Genomic DNA, 15,041 nt, shown 5'->3' with positions numbered 1-15,041 from the left:
GCCTGTGCCGGGGGGCAAGGAAGGTGCGGCGGGGTGCTCTTTGGGAGAGGACCCAGGGGGCCTGAAGGGGACAGCGGGGCAGGCAGGACACCTGCGGGATGCCAGGTTTTCCCCTGTCTTTCCCCAGCCTGGCTCCCTCTGGTCTCTCCTGCCAGGCTTCCCGAGGGACAAGCCCCAGCTGTCCCCAAGGCAGGGGGACAACCCGGCCACCAGCCAGTGGTGGCCGGGGCACCAGGTCCCTGTGCGGGAGCTGGAGTCAGGTGGGGGGTGTGGGACGGTGGTCCTGGGCAGAGCGGGACACCAGCCTGTGTGCTGCAGAGTGGGGACCAGGACCCTGTTTGTGGATGTCTCTGACCCTGCTCCTCGCCCCCAGGCACCAGCGCCTCCTCGGAGCACAAGTCGGCCTCATCCCACGTCTCCCGGGCACCGGGGCTCTTGCCGGCCCTCCAGCCCCCACGGGTCGCATCGGCACCCCGAGAACCGGGCAGGACTCGGGGTCCCCGGCTGCTCCAACCGCTCCAGCCCCCACGGGACGCATCGGCACCCCGAAAGCCAGGCAGGACTGGGGGTCCCCGGCTGCTCCCGCCCATCCAGCCCCAGAGGGATGCACCAGCACCCCCAGAGCCAGACAAGTCTGGGGGTCCCCGGCTGAAGCCTCCCCACACCCGGCACTGAGCAAAAGACGAAGCGCTGCCGGGCAGCAGCAATAAACAGTGATGGGCAGCCAAGTGCCAGCGTGGTCTGAGTGTGGGGGCCCCGTCAGGATCTTGCCCTCAGGCAGCAGGAGGTGCCGGCAGCGTCCCTCGTCCTGCGGCCACGTGTCGCCGGAGGGGCTGAGCACAGCCCCCGTGCCACCCCCTGCCCGGGTCTGCGCCGCCCTGTGCTGCCGCGCTCCCCCTGGCCCCCCTGGCCTGCCCAGCGCTGTTTGACCCCGATGGCCCCTGCCAGGGGAGCTGGTGGCCCCAAAGGGTTTGTGCAGGATCCAGGGGTGCAGCAGGAGGATGCTGCTCACTTGGTGCCATCGATGGGATGCAGCCCCGTGGGACGGCAGCAAGAGCAGAGAGGTTCGTGGCTGCGTCCCCTGATGCCCACGCTGGGCTGCAGTGCTGCAGCAGGTCGGAGGTGAAGCCAGAAATTCAAGTCAGCAAGGGACGGGGAGAATCAGCCCGGGACACGGCTGGGCACTGGCTGCTGTGCAAGGCGAGGACCAAAGGCAAGGATCTGAGCACAAACGCAGCTCCCGAGCAAAGCAGGGGCAGCTCCAGTGCAGGCTCCACACAGCTCCTTCTCCTTGGCTACTTTTCCAGCAGCTCCTTGCCGTGGGCTGGCAGCCCCACGTGTGCCAAGAGCCGCTGTCACGGGGGCACCCCGAGATTGGTTTAAGGGACAACAGGGTCCAAAACAGCTTTTATTAAACCGGTGAGAAACAGGGTTTTAGCACTCCAGAAGTGACTTAAATACAGGTTCGTATATCAGTTGAGGAAAATTATTAAGGGGCAGCAACTAATACAACAGGTGGTCCACAGAGTGCATGCACGTGGCTTCACCCAAAACAATTTATAATACACTCGCAATCCTGCAAGGGTTAATTTACTTACACGTGCTAATGTGCATGGAATATTGCACGTGCTTATGTGGAAGCACGGGAGGAACATACACCCGCGATTGTGCGAGGAAATAATTTATACATGTGCTCGTATTGAGCATGGAAAGTTACACGTGCAAATGTGCACGGAAAGTACACGTGTTTGCATTAAGCATGGAAAGTACACGTGCAAATGTGCACGGAAGGAAAATACACCCGCGATTCTGCGGGGATTAATTTTACACGTGCTCATATTGAGCACGGAAAGTTACACGTGCATATGGGCACGAAAAGTGTAAATATACTCACAATCCTGTGAGAAGTTTTACTCACACCCGTTGCAGCGATGCAAGCAGAGTCTCCATCCCGGGGCGGCTCTCGGCAGCAGCATCTCGCTCGTGCTCCGAGAGACCCGCGACAATGGGCAGAGTCTCGACGAGAATCCCGTTTTTATATTGGCTGATCAGATCTGACTGTGGGCATTCTAGAAGCTTCTCTGCACCCCCACACTGGCTGTGGGTGCCCCTGAGGCCTCCAAACATCCCCCACACTGGCTGCAGGTGCCCAGCGGCTCAGTGGCGCCTCGGCACTCCCTTCTCCTGACGGCCCTGGCCAGGGGCTCTGGGGCCAAACTAAAGAAGCTGTTGGCCTCAAGTAGCAGAGAGAGAGGGAGGTGTGTCTACTCCTTCCATACTGAAGGAGGGAGGGGGAGAGACGGGGATTTGCATTCTGCTACAGCCTGGGAGAGAATATTCATCTGCCTTTAAAACCATACATAAAACCATACATAAAACTGAGGAAGCTGAGGGTTGTGTGAGGTTCACCTGCCCATGCCTGTTAAACAGTGTTGGCATGAAGTTTTGATCCAGAACTGCAGCTTTAAGGTCAAACAGTTTATTTCTCATATTGTTGCTTGGTGTTTCTTCTTAATCAAAGCACCACTTCATAGGATGGTAATAACCTGATGAAATTTAACAAGGGAAAGTGTAGAGTCCTGCATCTGGGCAGGAACAACCCCAGGTTCCAGTATAGGTTGGGAAATTACATATTAGAGAGCAGCGTAGGGGAAAGGGACCTGGGGGTCCTGGTGGACAGCAGGATGACCATGAGCCAGCACTGGGCCCTTGTGGCCAGGAAGGCCAATGGCATCCTGGGGTGTATTACAAGGGGGGTGGTCAGTAGATCGAGAGAGGTTCTCCTTCCCCTCTACTCCGCCCTGGTGAGACCACATCTGGAATATTGTGTCCAGTTGTGGCCCCTCAGTTCCAGCAGGACAGGGAACTGCTGGAGAGAGTCCAGCGTAGGGCAACGAAGATGACTAAGGGAGTGGAGCATCTCCCTTATGAAGAAAGGCTGAGGGAGCTGGGGCTCTTTAGTTTGGAGAAGAGGAGACTGAGGGGTGACCTTATTAATGTTTATAAAAATATAAAGGGTGAGTGCCACGAGGATGGAGCCAGGCTCTTCTCGGTGGCAAACAATGAGAGGACAAGGGGTAATGGGATCAAGCTGGAACACAAGAGGTTGCACTTAAATTTGAGAAAAAACTTCTTCTCAGTGAGGGTGACAGAGCACTGAACAGGCTGCCCAGGGGGGTTGTGGAGTCTCCTTCTCTGCAGACATTCAAAACCCGCCTGGACATGTTCCTGTGCGACCTCACCCAGGCGTTCCTGCTCCAGCAGGGGGATTGGACTGGATGAGCTTTTGAGGTCCCTTCCAATCCCAAACATACTGTGACTGTGATATATGGTGCTCAAGCCACAACAGCAAAAAAGAGTTCCCAACTGCCAGCTCCATCATAATCTTCATTGTATTGCACCTTGCATTTAATTCAAGTACTATTCACAAAAAATTCCACAAGTTATAAAGTCACCTAGAGGGATATATGCAGCTTAAATTAATGCTCCAATTTAAGGCGTGGATGTCCTGATTTCCGTGCAGGGTGTCTGAATTCAGTTGCCACATCTCAGGGTGCTGCCAGGTCTTTGACACGCTGGAGGGCTACGAGCACCACTACAACACGCTGCACAGGAACGTCTGCTCCTTCTGCAAGCGCTCCTTTCCCTCGGCGCATCTCCTGGATGTTCACATCTTGGAGTGGCATGACTCTCTCTTCCAGATCATGGCCGAGAAGCAGAACATGGTGAGTCACCATGCCCAGCCCTTTGCTCGTAGTTGGTGTGTGCAGCATGGGAGGGTGCCCATCTCCGCCTCTCACACCGTTTGCCTTCCTCAATTATGCCTTTTGTGTTTTTTTTTTTCCTTTTCCCCGTCTTTCAGTACAAGTGTTTGGTAGAAGGCTGTGCGGAGAAGTTCAAGAGCAGCAAGGACAGAAAGGATCACTTGGTCACTGCTCACCTCTATCCTGCTGACTTTCGGTTCGATAGGCCGAGGAAAGCGAAAAGGTAACTGCAGAACTGCCACGGCACAACTGGGTTTCCCCTGTGGAGGTGATGTTGTGCTTCTCTGCTGTCACACTCCCTTTCCAGAGTAAGCAAGTTATATCCTAAGCGGCTCAGAAATGACGGTAGACTTGCAAGTCTCTCTGTGGCAATGTTCTGCTTTATCTTGAAGTGCATCTTCTCTCCCTGTGTGGCTCCAGGCTCTGCTCCCTTCGTGCTATCTCAAGTGTGAACACAAAGCTCAGCATCTCTCTGCGTTGCTTTGTGTCCGTTTGTTGCTTTGCTTTCCAGCCCTTTGCAATATTCCTGTTCCACAAAAGCACAAGTAGAGCCGGGGGAGGCTCTGTCAGTTTGGGGAACGGCTTTCTCAGCTGGCTGCTTGTTTCAAGCACTGCTCTCACCACAGGCATTAATAAAAGGACTGAATGTAGTTTTAGGACTGTATAAATGTCGGAGTAGTTACATTTCTACAGTCCTAAAATTATATTCAGCCCTTTGAAGGCAACCACGAGGCTGATGTGGCCCCTGGGGTAAATGAATTTGACACCCCTGCCCTGGTCCAACCCTCTGAGCTTGTTGAGTGACCTTAGGGACTGAAGACCCTGGGCATGCCCTGTGTGCTGTAACCCAGCAGCCCTGAATGCTTGGGTGGAAACTCATACAAGGCTGTCGCACAGCTCTCCAGTGACCTTTTTGCTGCACCCCGTAGTCTGCGCAGCCCAGTCTCTGTGCTGCCACACAGTAACTCTCCCAAATTGGACTTGACTTCTTTGATCATAAAATACCTTTTGTTTCCCTTGCTCTGGGCATATGTGGCAGCTACTGAGGAAGGATGTGACACATTGTCTCTGCAGTGGCCCGTGTCATGTGAGCTCTGCTGCAAAGGACGGTGCCAGCGTTGCCGATGGACGTGAGAGTGGAGACGCCGGAGCCGTTCCAAGTGGACCCAATGGAAACAGGGCCCAGTGAGAACATGGAGATCCCTCGGCCTCCAGCCAGCCCTGAGCCCGCCACGCCAGAGAAACGGTTCTATAAATCCAGGTCTGTAGTGTTGGCACCCGCCCAGCACCCCGCAGCCACTCCAGCCCTTCGCTCGGCTCCCCAGCAAGCTCAGGGTGACACAGGTGGGGTTACAGTGGCGGCGTCTGAGCCTGGACCGGGGATCTGTGCCTCAGTTTCCCCAGGGAGAGCTGTCTGTGGAAGGGTTGTTGGGGATGCCGAATGGTGCCCCTTGTTTCAGCCAGCCCGCTCTCTCCTTCCCAGCACGAGGTGACGGAGCCGCTGAACAAGGACAGACACATCTCCAGGGACCGGCAGGACGGACAGCTGCCTGTGCCGGGGGGCAAGGAAGGTGCGGCGGGGTGCTCTTTGGGAGAGGACCCAGGGGGCCTGAAGGGGACAGCGGGGCAGGCAGGACACCTGCGGGATGCCAGGTTTTCCCCTGTCTTTCCCCAGCCTGGCTCCCTCTGGTCTCTCCTGCCAGGCTTCCCGAGGGACAAGCCCCAGCTGTCCCCAAGGCAGGGGGACAACCCGGCCACCAGCCAGTGGTGGCCGGGGCACCAGGTCCCTGTGCGGGAGCTGGAGTCAGGTGGGGGGTGTGGGACGGTGGTCCTGGGCAGAGCGGGACACCAGCCTGTGTGCTGCAGAGTGGGGACCAGGACCCTGTTTGTGGATGTCTCTGACCCTGCTCCTCGCCCCCAGGCACCAGCGCCTCCTCGGAGCACAAGTCGGCCTCATCCCACGTCTCCCGGGCACCGGGGCTCTTGCCGGCCCTCCAGCCCCCACGGGTCGCATCGGCACCCCGAGAACCGGGCAGGACTCGGGGTCCCCGGCTGCTCCAACCGCTCCAGCCCCCACGGGACGCATCGGCACCCCGAAAGCCAGGCAGGACTGGGGGTCCCCGGCTGCTCCCGCCCATCCAGCCCCAGAGGGATGCACCGGCACCCCCAGAGCCAGACAAGTCTGGGGGTCCCCGGCTGAAGCCTCCCCGCACCCGGCACTGAGCAAAAGACGAAGCGCTGCCGGGCAGCAGCAATAAACAGTGATGGGCAGCCAAGTGCCAGCGTGGTCTGAGTGTGGGGGCCCCGATCAGGATCTTGCCCTCAGGCAGCAGGAGGTGCCGGCAGCGTCCCTCGTCCTGCGGCCACGTGTCGCCGGAGGGGCTGAGCACAGCCCCCGTGCCACCCCCTGCCCGGGTCTGCGCCGCCCTGTGCTGCCGCGCTCCCCCTGGCCCCCCTGGCCTGCCCAGCGCTGTTTGACCCCGATGGCCCCTGCCAGGGGAGCTGGTGGCCCCAAAGGGTTTGTGCAGGATCCAGGGGTGCAGCAGGAGGATGCTGCTCACTTGGTGCCATCGATGGGATGCAGCCCCGTGGGACGGCAGCAAGAGCAGAGAGGTTCGTGGCTGCGTCCCCTGATGCCCACGCTGGGCTGCAGTGCTGCAGTGCTGCGGCAGGTCGGAGGTGAAGCCAGAAAGTCAAGTCAGCAAGGCACGGGGAGAATCAGCCCGGGACACGGCTGGGCACTGGCTGCTGTGCAAGGCGAGGACCAAAGGCAAGGATCTGAGCACAAACGCAGCTCCCGAGCAAAGCAGGGGCAGCTCCAGTGCAGGCTCCACACAGCTCCTTCTCCTCGGCTACTTTTCCAGCAGCTCCTTGCCGTGGGCTGGCAGCCCCACGTGTGCCAAGAGCCGCGTTCCTTTCTGTGGGAAGAACCCAGACTTGTGTCCTACTGAAGTGACGACAAAGCCAGTGCTGTGGTCTGGGCTCTGCTGGGTGTGCACGTACACAGTCTTTGCTCCAAGCACTGCTGGGTGCAAGGAAGAAAGTGATGCAAAAGCAGCAGAGCTGAGCCCGGGGTCACCCAGGAGGTGGGTGACAGAGTGGGGAAGAGGTTGGTTTCTTACCCATCGGCTGTCCAGAAGGAGGGGCATTTCGTGTCCACATCTCCAGAGTGGATCATGGCTTAGGGACGGGAGCTGAGGGTTGTAGGGGGGCTGCTCATGGGGACAAGAGGGATGAAGAAGAGGTGGTGTGAGGGTAAATGGGAGGAACTGGGAGTGACTGGAACCATGTTGGGGGCCACTGAGAGCAGTGTCCCGGTCTGGCTGAATGGCAGCACAGCTTAGCGGTGTGTCAACCACTCCTCCCAGTTTGGGGTCATCGGCAAACTTGCTGAGCGTGCACTCTTGTCCCTCCCTGCAGCTCATCGATGAACAGGTTGAACACGGCTGGGCCCAGTGCTGCCCCGTGGGGAAGCCACTGGCTACCGGCCTCCACCCAGACTCTGTGCCGCTGATCCCGGCCCTCTGAGCTCTGCCATCAGCCAGTTCTCCAGCTCTCTCACTGTCCCCTCATCCAGCCCACACTTGCTGAGCTTGCCCATGAGGATGTGGTGGCAGACAGTGTCAAAAGCCCTGCTGAAGTGAAGGGAGACAACACGCGCTGCTCTCCCCTCCTCTCCCCAGCTCCTCGTGCCGCCTCAGAAGTCCATCAGGGTGCTCGAGCGTGACTTCCCGTTGGTGAATCCACGCTGACTACTCCTGATAACCTTCTTTTCCTGCCCATGCTCGGAGATGACATCCAGAATGAGCTGTTCTATCACCTTTCCAGGCATGGAGGTGAGGCTGACTGGCCTGTAGTTTCCTGGGTCCTCCTTCTTGCCCTTTTTGAAGACTGGAGTGACACTGGCTTTCCTCCAGTCCCCAGGCACCGCTCCTCTTCTCCATGACGTTTCAGAGATGACGGAGAGCAGCTTAGCAACAAATCTGCCAATGCCCTCAGCACATGTGGGTACATCCCACCGGTACGAGAGATTTGAACATAAATATGCGGGATAAACAGGAAAGCAGACCAGCATTTCACCCATTTTTTTACTGACACTTTGGTGATTTCGATGTCCTCCTCCTCTGGTACCTTGCTCTTGCCACTCTGGGAGCTTGAAACGTGACACAAGGCACAAAGCGTCCCGAAGATCCCGTGGGACGTGGAATGTTTGTGTCTCTTAGACCCTGTCTCCCTTTCAGGATCCCGTCCACAATCTGCTTTGGACAAGGAGCCACGCGAGGATTCAAGGGACCAAGGAAGAAAGTCTGAAGGTCAGCGCACCGGATTTGTGCACGATGCGAAGGTGCCGGGCTCTGCCACCCGCACACCTTAGTGATGGATTTTTGCAGTTGCGTGCGAGGGTCCCGCTCTGCATGGGGAAGGCAAAGGGGCGAAAATGGGGTATTTGCAGCAGCGGTTTGGGATGTGTCAGTACTTTGGGAGGTGCTTGGCTACAGTCCCTTCCAGTCTCTGCCCCACCTCCCTTTGGCAGCATTTCAGAGCCCCCCATGCTTGTTTTATCCTTCCTGAGACACAACACTCTCTGAAATCAAACTCCAAATAATTTCCTCTGCCTCTGGGCTGTTTTTACCTCTCCTCCATGCCAGGCCCCCTCTGGGCAGCAGTGCCTTTTCTAGACAGATGGGGGCATCTTGCCTGAGCCTGGAAATGGCAAATGCTCTTCTGAAACTCCAGGGAGCTGAAAGGTTCGCACAGGCTTTGTGACAAACCTGTGAGGAACGGCTGCCGAGAACGCAGCAGGGCTGAGGCCAGGCAGAAGGTCCATGTTCCCTCCTGCTGCAGGAGCCGGCACCCCCGGCCTCCCCTGCTGGGCCGGGTCCGGGGCACAGAGCTTCCCCGCCACCCTGCCCACCCAGGGGAGAATCGATCCACAGCCAGAGCAGGAGCGCGGCAGATTGCAACAGTTCCTTTCATTCTTTCTTCCGTTTCCTCACCGTGTTCTTAAAAGCTCCCAGCAAGGACAGCGCTGGGACAGCAGGCAGACGTGGGGCACGGCGAAGGCCGCATCACTTGCTCTCAGGAAGAGTCTTGGGCTGCGGCTGCAACACGGAGGTGAGAGGAAACTGGCTGCTGGAGCTGAGGCCACACAAGATTGGATTTGAAATTGGTTTGCCTTTTCTGGGAAAAAGTAGATTCAAGAAACTCCAAGACAAAATCTGCTGTGTGTAGGGAAGCTGGAACCACCGTCAAGAGAAGAAAAGAGAAAACAAAAGCACTGGCCCCTAATTTTGACCTTCTCCATCTCGCCGCTCCCCAGTGTTTGCTCAGAAACAACCAGGGAAAGCGTCGTGGTGCCTCACGGTGCATTTCCACGGAGACTGAAAATAAAGTGACTCGCAACCAGGTGAATAAAGCAAAGCAGTTTTTACAACTTTGTGTTGTAGGGGATTTAAATCTTCTATTGAAACCCAGGCAGAATGAGACTCCCTTTGCTCCAAATACTCCCCAAATCAGGAGGAGATGGAGGTTCTATTCCCCTGCGTCTTTCCCTCTTTGGTCTCGTCCTGCCGGCAGAAAAGGCTGATTGATGGGCTCGGCCTTGCGGTGCCGTTCGTGCCCCGCGGAGGAGCTGCAGTGCAGGGTGGTCCCTGCCATCTCCTCAGCACCCAGCCTGATCTCTTGTTTTCTGCCCGCAGATCCAGCCCTTGCTCTTGCTGTCCCACTGCACAGCTGCTGTGCTCTTTTGGAAGCCAGGTGGCCCTGGGCCACTTGAGGGCTCTTTCAGCTTTTCCTGCCGGTCCCCAGTGCTTTCTAGAAAGCTCCACCGGTCCCTGGACGTAGCTCTAGAGCTGCTGAGCTGGCAGCTCTGCAGTTACTGCAGTTAAGGCTGAGGATCCCTCCAAAGAGGCTCAGCCTCTTGCCTCAGTGCACCTTGTCCCCATCTCCCCGTCTCTCTGCTCCCTCCTTCCATTCAGGGGCTTGGAAAAAAAAATCCACACGCACATCAGATCTAAGCGCTTTGTTTTTAATGCCTGAAAACAGATATCTCATAGGTCTTAGAAGAGCAAGGCGTCTGTTCTGGGTCTTGCTTGTCCACGCTCATCCTTCCTTGGACATTGTCTTCGAGTGCCTGGCCGAAGGAGAGAGCTGGGGCTGCTCTGACTGTGTGACACTTGGACTCGGGTTTATAAGGGAAAAGGAGTTCTTGTTGATGATTTTTTGAGCACTTGTCTGACGGATCATGCGGGTTCAAAGCCCTTCCCAGCGTTTGAACACTTCCCGGGGTTGAGTGGAAGTACGTGCCCATCTGCGCTTCTTTTCCCCTGCTTACGTGGCTCTTTGCTAGAAGTCCGTGTGCTGCCGCTGTCAGCAGCCGCCTTCCACCATTCCCACGTCTGAGGCTGGGGAGACGCTGGCCTCTGTTGTGCATTTTCATACCTCAAGAAAAAAATAATTTTAAAAAGGTGCTTCCTTGCTGGTTCTGGTCCCCTGGGCAGTTTGGGACCGGCCCACGCTGCGCAATGGGCAGCATCATCTCCCCAGCCGTGGCTCAGCCTCCTGTGCAGGGACACTCACCCTGCAGGGAGCTGCGTCTCCCTGGGCACGGGCTGCAGTCCCTGCTGCCACATACGAGGCGTCCCCAGGCACATCTTAGGGGGGAAAGCAGGAAAGGCAGCTGGGAACCTCTCTGCATCTCCATCCCTGTGGATCCTTCAGCCAAGTGCCGGCTGCAGGGACCCGGGCGGTGCCCGCTGGCTCCAGGGTGGGGCGTTGCTGAGCAACAGGGACAGCACATTGTCCTGTCACCCATCGCCCACCGTGTGATCACTCCGGTGGTTGTTTCACTGGTGGCTGGATCGCTTTTTGCGGTTGGCTCGTTTTCTGTGGTTGGATCACTTTTCGGTTGGCTCATTCTTGGCATTTGGATTTTTCTCGGCGATTGGATCTCTCTTGGTGTTTGGCACAGTGTTGGCGGTTGGATCTCTCTCGGCGATTGGATCTCTCTTGGCTTTGTCTCACTCTCGGCGGTTGGATATCTCTGGACGTTTTACTCACTCTCAGCAGTTGGATCACTCTCGGTTTTGTCTCACTCTCGGCGGTTGGATCTCTCGGCGTTTGGCTCCCTCTTGGCTTTGGCTCACTCTTGGTGTGTGGCTCACTTGGCATTTGGATCACCTTTGGCGTTTGGCTCATTCATCGTTTGGATCACCCTTGGTATTTGTTCACTCTCGGCATTTGGATCAGTTCTTTTGGCAAGGAAGAGGAGGAGGAAGCTGCCGGCTGACCATCCCTCACAGCCTCCCAGGCCCCTCCAGGCAGAAAGGCTCCATTCCCCCAAAGATCAGGCTCCGTGTTTTCAGCAGGATGGCAGCAATGGCCCCGCTCACCCTGTCCCAACTGCTGGATGTTGCCATCGGGACATCCGGCGATGGGGCTGTGGACCTGCCGTCGCTGCACAGGCTGCTGCAGTCCATGCTGGGACACCTGGGCCTGCAGGACCTGCCTGTTCTGGAGCCGGGGCACAGACCAACCGCCCTCCTGGCAGGACAGCAGGCCACCAAGGACCAGCCTGGCCTGGAGAAGGAGGAGGACAGGGCCCAGGGCCCAGGGCAGCAGCGCCGGGAGCCGGAGGAGCACCTGCCCGGGAAGGAGCTGCTGCCGGGGACCGCCAGCGGCTCCCAGGTCACCTCCTTGGCCAGCGACGGGGGGCAGATGAAGATCAAAGCCAACGAGATCAGCATCTCCAAGGTAGAGGCTCTTGTCAGTCCCTGGGGCATGGGACACGGGCTGGCGGTGCTGGGCGGTGATGCCGGGGGGTCCCGTCCCCCTGGCTACGTGGCCGAGCTGACCCCAGGATCCCTTTGCCTTTGGGCTCTCGTGCTGAGCTTGAGGCCGGGCTTTGGGGACAGGGCTGGGGGACACGAGAGGGGCCCTGGGGTCTGTCCTCACCGCTGCACGGCTGCCCGTAAACCTGTTCCTCTTTGCCATCTCTTCCCAGGAGAGCACTGGGGACCAGTCTGGCCCTGCCAAGCCCCCCGACTCGGACATGGACCAGCAGCGTGGGGCAAGCTCAGCCCTGGGGCCAAAGGGACCAGGGACAGAGCCTGTGCCCAGGACCAGCGAGGGGACTCCAGGGACACAGCCTGGTGCCCTGTGGATGCAAGAAGGGGCGCAGAGAACACCAGCGCCCCCTGAGGAGTCGGCAGGGACCCCCTCACCGACAGCATGTCCCCTTGGCCCGTTCCCTGTAGGCCGGCAGAGCATGGCCCACATCCTGGCCGACATCCAGACCCAGGTGTCCTCCCTGCAGGGCTGGGTGTCCTCCCTGCAGGGTATGGACTACGAGCTCCAGCACGTGAAGCTGGAGGTGAGCCGGCAGCAGTCCCCGAGGGGGCTGCGGGGATGGTGGGGGGATTTGGGCAGGGAGGGGCAACCAAAGGCCCCTGTGCTGGACGACACAGGGGCCATGCCCTGACTCTGCCCCCACCGCCGTTCCCAGGTCAGGCAGCTGGAGGAGGCCTTTGGAAAGCTGGGGCTGGCTGGAACCGACGGGAAAGCGGGCAGCAGCCACCAGATCCCCCTGCAGCTGGGGTAAAATGCCGGGAGAGGGTTTCCCAGCCTGCAGGGCTGCGAGGAGCCCAGGGGGCTGGAGCATCCTGGTGTGGGGAAGTGAGGGACACCCCCCGAGCAGCCCCTGGAGGCTGAACCTGCCTGTGCCCTGTCTTGCTGGCCAGGTCCGCGCAGCAGGAGATGATCCAGGCCACACTGGAACAGTTGGTGGCCAAGAGGACCAAGCAACTGCAGACGCAGGTGAGGTCCAGGGGGAGCACTCTGAGCACCTTCCGGCTCGCTGGGGTGGTCCTGGTGGGGTCCTGGACACGCCTCCTGGCTGGATGGGGCCGTTGAGCCTCCATGGCCCCTGGGCTTGTTGGCTGCATCCAGCCCAGCTCAGAGGTGACTCCTGCTCCCCTTCCTGCAGCTGGACGAGCTGAGAGCCATAGTGGAGAGCGCGGGGCAGGAGCTGGCAGGGGGCATCTTGGACACCAGGCTGCAGCTGGCCCAGCTCGTCCAGCACGTCGGCACCAGCCAAGTAAGCCGGGTCTGTGGCCGGGGGGCAGCCAGCCCCACCTTGCACGGCACCACCGTGTCATCTTCCTCCCTGCAGCAGGATGAGCAGCTGTTGAACCACATCCAGGCCAGTGTTGCGCAGGTGCAAGGGGACTGTGACAAGCTCAGGATCGTCCTCAAGGGCCTCCTGGATCACCGCGGCCAGGAGCAGAAATCCATCGAGGTGGGCGGCTGAAACCCCGTGGGCTCAGAGCATCATCCAGGCAGAGCCCAGGCTGGCGACCAGCAGGGATTTGTCTCCTGCAATGGTTTCAAATGCCTTTGCAGGAGGTTTTGGGGGAAGGTGGGGAGGCGGGGGGTGCTCGACTGGCTGGGTGGCAGCTGCCACCCTGCCATGGCATCACGGGTGCTTTCTGCACTGGAAGGCTCTGTCCTGCTGGGTGGAGAGGCTGGAGATGGAGAAAGCAGACAAGGAGGAGCTGCTGCTGAGAATCGATGCGGTACGGCACGGAGGGGAGCTGGCGCCACACAAGGGGGTCCTGGGCAGGGTGACAAATGCCCCTTGTCCCTCGGGTGCTTGGTGGCAGAACCGGTCAGGGGGAGGGAGGGCTTGCAGAGCCGCTGTGGGTCCCTCGCCAGGTCCCTCTGTCTCCCTGCTTGGGTCCCTTTGGCTGGTGGGACCAAGCCCACAGGAGCGATGGGGTGAGCGGGGCCATGTAGGCACCTCTGCCTCTCCTCCCGATGGGAGCTGGCCCAGCCCAGCGTCCCTCCATCCCTCCCCCAGCGCTCTCCTGCCTTTCTCTGTTGCTAGAAAGCTGACAAAACCTCCCTGGCCGGCAAAGTCAGCCAGAGCCAGTTCGAGGCAAGCGTGGAGCAGCTAAAAGGGAAGATGGAGGAGTTGACGAGGCGGGTGACAGGCCAGGAGCAGGGCTGGCACCAGGTCCAGCGACAGCTCAGGGAAGAGATGGACTCCAAGGTGAGGGCTGGCACGTCCCCACTGTGCACACCCTGGGGGCTCGGCAGCCTAAGGCTGCATCCCTCCGAGGGTCCCCAGCCGGCCGTGCCTCCGGGGACCGTGACGTCCCATCCTGGTGCGCTCCCGTCCACAGCTGGACCGCCTGGAGCTGGGGCCGTTCCGGCAGCAGCTGGAGGAGCGATGGAACAGCCTCCAGGAGCAGCTGGAGGAGAAGGTGTCGCAAGCAGCGGCTGGTGAGGCGGCTGGCATCAAGAAGTGAGTGCCATAGGGACAGCGGTGGCTTTGGGGACAGCGCTGCATGCGGGCAGGGCTGCGTGCCCCCCAGGAGCTGGCCCAGCCCTTTTCTCCCTCCTCCAGGCAGCTGCTGGCCCATTTCCAGAGCTTGTCCTGCGACCAGCCCCTCAGCACGCTGGTGCCTGGCCTGTGAGTAGCCCCTGCCCCTGGGGGGACGCTGGGAGGTGGGTGCTGGCGCTGCAGCCCCGGCCCCCTCCCTGCCACGGGGTGACCACGCGGTGCCGGGCACTGAGCACCCCGTGTCCCATCCCCCAGGGAGCAGACAGATGAGCGCCAGCACCCCCCTGTGCCGCCGAGCTGCGGGGACCAGCACAGCATCATCCCCCCGCTGCAGCACGGCCTGCAGCCGCACCCGCCCAGCACCCCGCGGCCACTCCAGCCCTTCGCTCGGCTCCCCAGCAAGCTCAGGGTGACACAGGTGGGGTTACAGTGGCGGCGTCTGAGCCTGGAACGGGGATCTGTGCCTCAATTTCCCCAGGAAGGGCTGTCTGTGGAAGGGTTGTTGGGGATGCCGAATGGGGCCCCTTGTTTCAGCCAGCCCGCTCTCTCCTTCCCAGCACGAGGTGACGGAGCCGCTGGACAAGGACAGACGCATCTCCAGGGACCGGCAGGACGGACAGCTGCCTGTGCCGGGGGGCAAGGAAGGTGCGGCGGGGTGCTCTTTGGGAGAGGACCCGGGGGGCCTGGAGGGGACAGCGGGACAGGCAGGACACCTGCGGGATGCCAGGTTTTCCCCCTGGCTTTCCCCAGCCCGGCTCCCTCTGCTCTCTCCTGCCGGGCTTTCCAAGGGACAATCCCCCGCTGTCCCCAAGGCAGGGGGACAACCTGGCCACCAGCCCGTGGTGGCTGGGGCACCAGGTCCCTGTGCGGGAGCTGGAGTCAGGTGGGGGGTGTGGGACGGTGGTCCTGGGCAGAGTGGGACACCAGCCTGTGTG

At 59.8% G+C, this 15,041-nt stretch overlaps 2 protein-coding genes across 2 annotated transcripts; both read left to right on the top strand.

Annotated features, from left to right (window-relative positions):
- Positions 1 to 934: 934 nt before the first annotated feature.
- LOC309440484 (zinc finger protein 511-like) lies at positions 935 to 9,100 on the top strand (the record flags this gene model as incomplete). Its single annotated transcript, XM_082054172.1, is given in 7 exon segments — positions 935 to 1,122; positions 3,524 to 3,725; positions 3,863 to 3,987; positions 4,839 to 4,884; positions 4,886 to 5,025; positions 8,006 to 8,077; positions 8,776 to 9,100. Coding segments are annotated over 6 exon segments (771 nt in total). The 3' UTR covers positions 8,076 to 8,077; positions 8,776 to 9,100.
- Positions 9,101 to 13,232: 4,132 nt separating this feature from the next.
- LOC309439781 (glutamine-rich protein 2-like) lies at positions 13,233 to 14,263 on the top strand. Its single transcript, XM_082052824.1, has 4 exons — positions 13,233 to 13,336; positions 13,648 to 13,812; positions 13,946 to 14,067; positions 14,170 to 14,263. The coding sequence occupies exons 1-4, from the start codon at positions 13,292 to 13,294 to the stop codon at positions 14,237 to 14,239; spliced, it is 402 nt and encodes a 133-aa protein (XP_081908950.1). The 5' UTR covers positions 13,233 to 13,291; the 3' UTR covers positions 14,240 to 14,263.
- Positions 14,264 to 15,041: the final 778 nt, after the last annotated feature.

This window comes from Streptopelia decaocto (genome assembly GCF_964273445.1).
Source record: "Streptopelia decaocto genome assembly, chromosome: 5".
NCBI classification, from domain to species: Eukaryota; Metazoa; Chordata; class Aves; order Columbiformes; family Columbidae; genus Streptopelia; species Streptopelia decaocto.
This window is presented reverse-complemented; position numbering and strand designations above follow the sequence as displayed.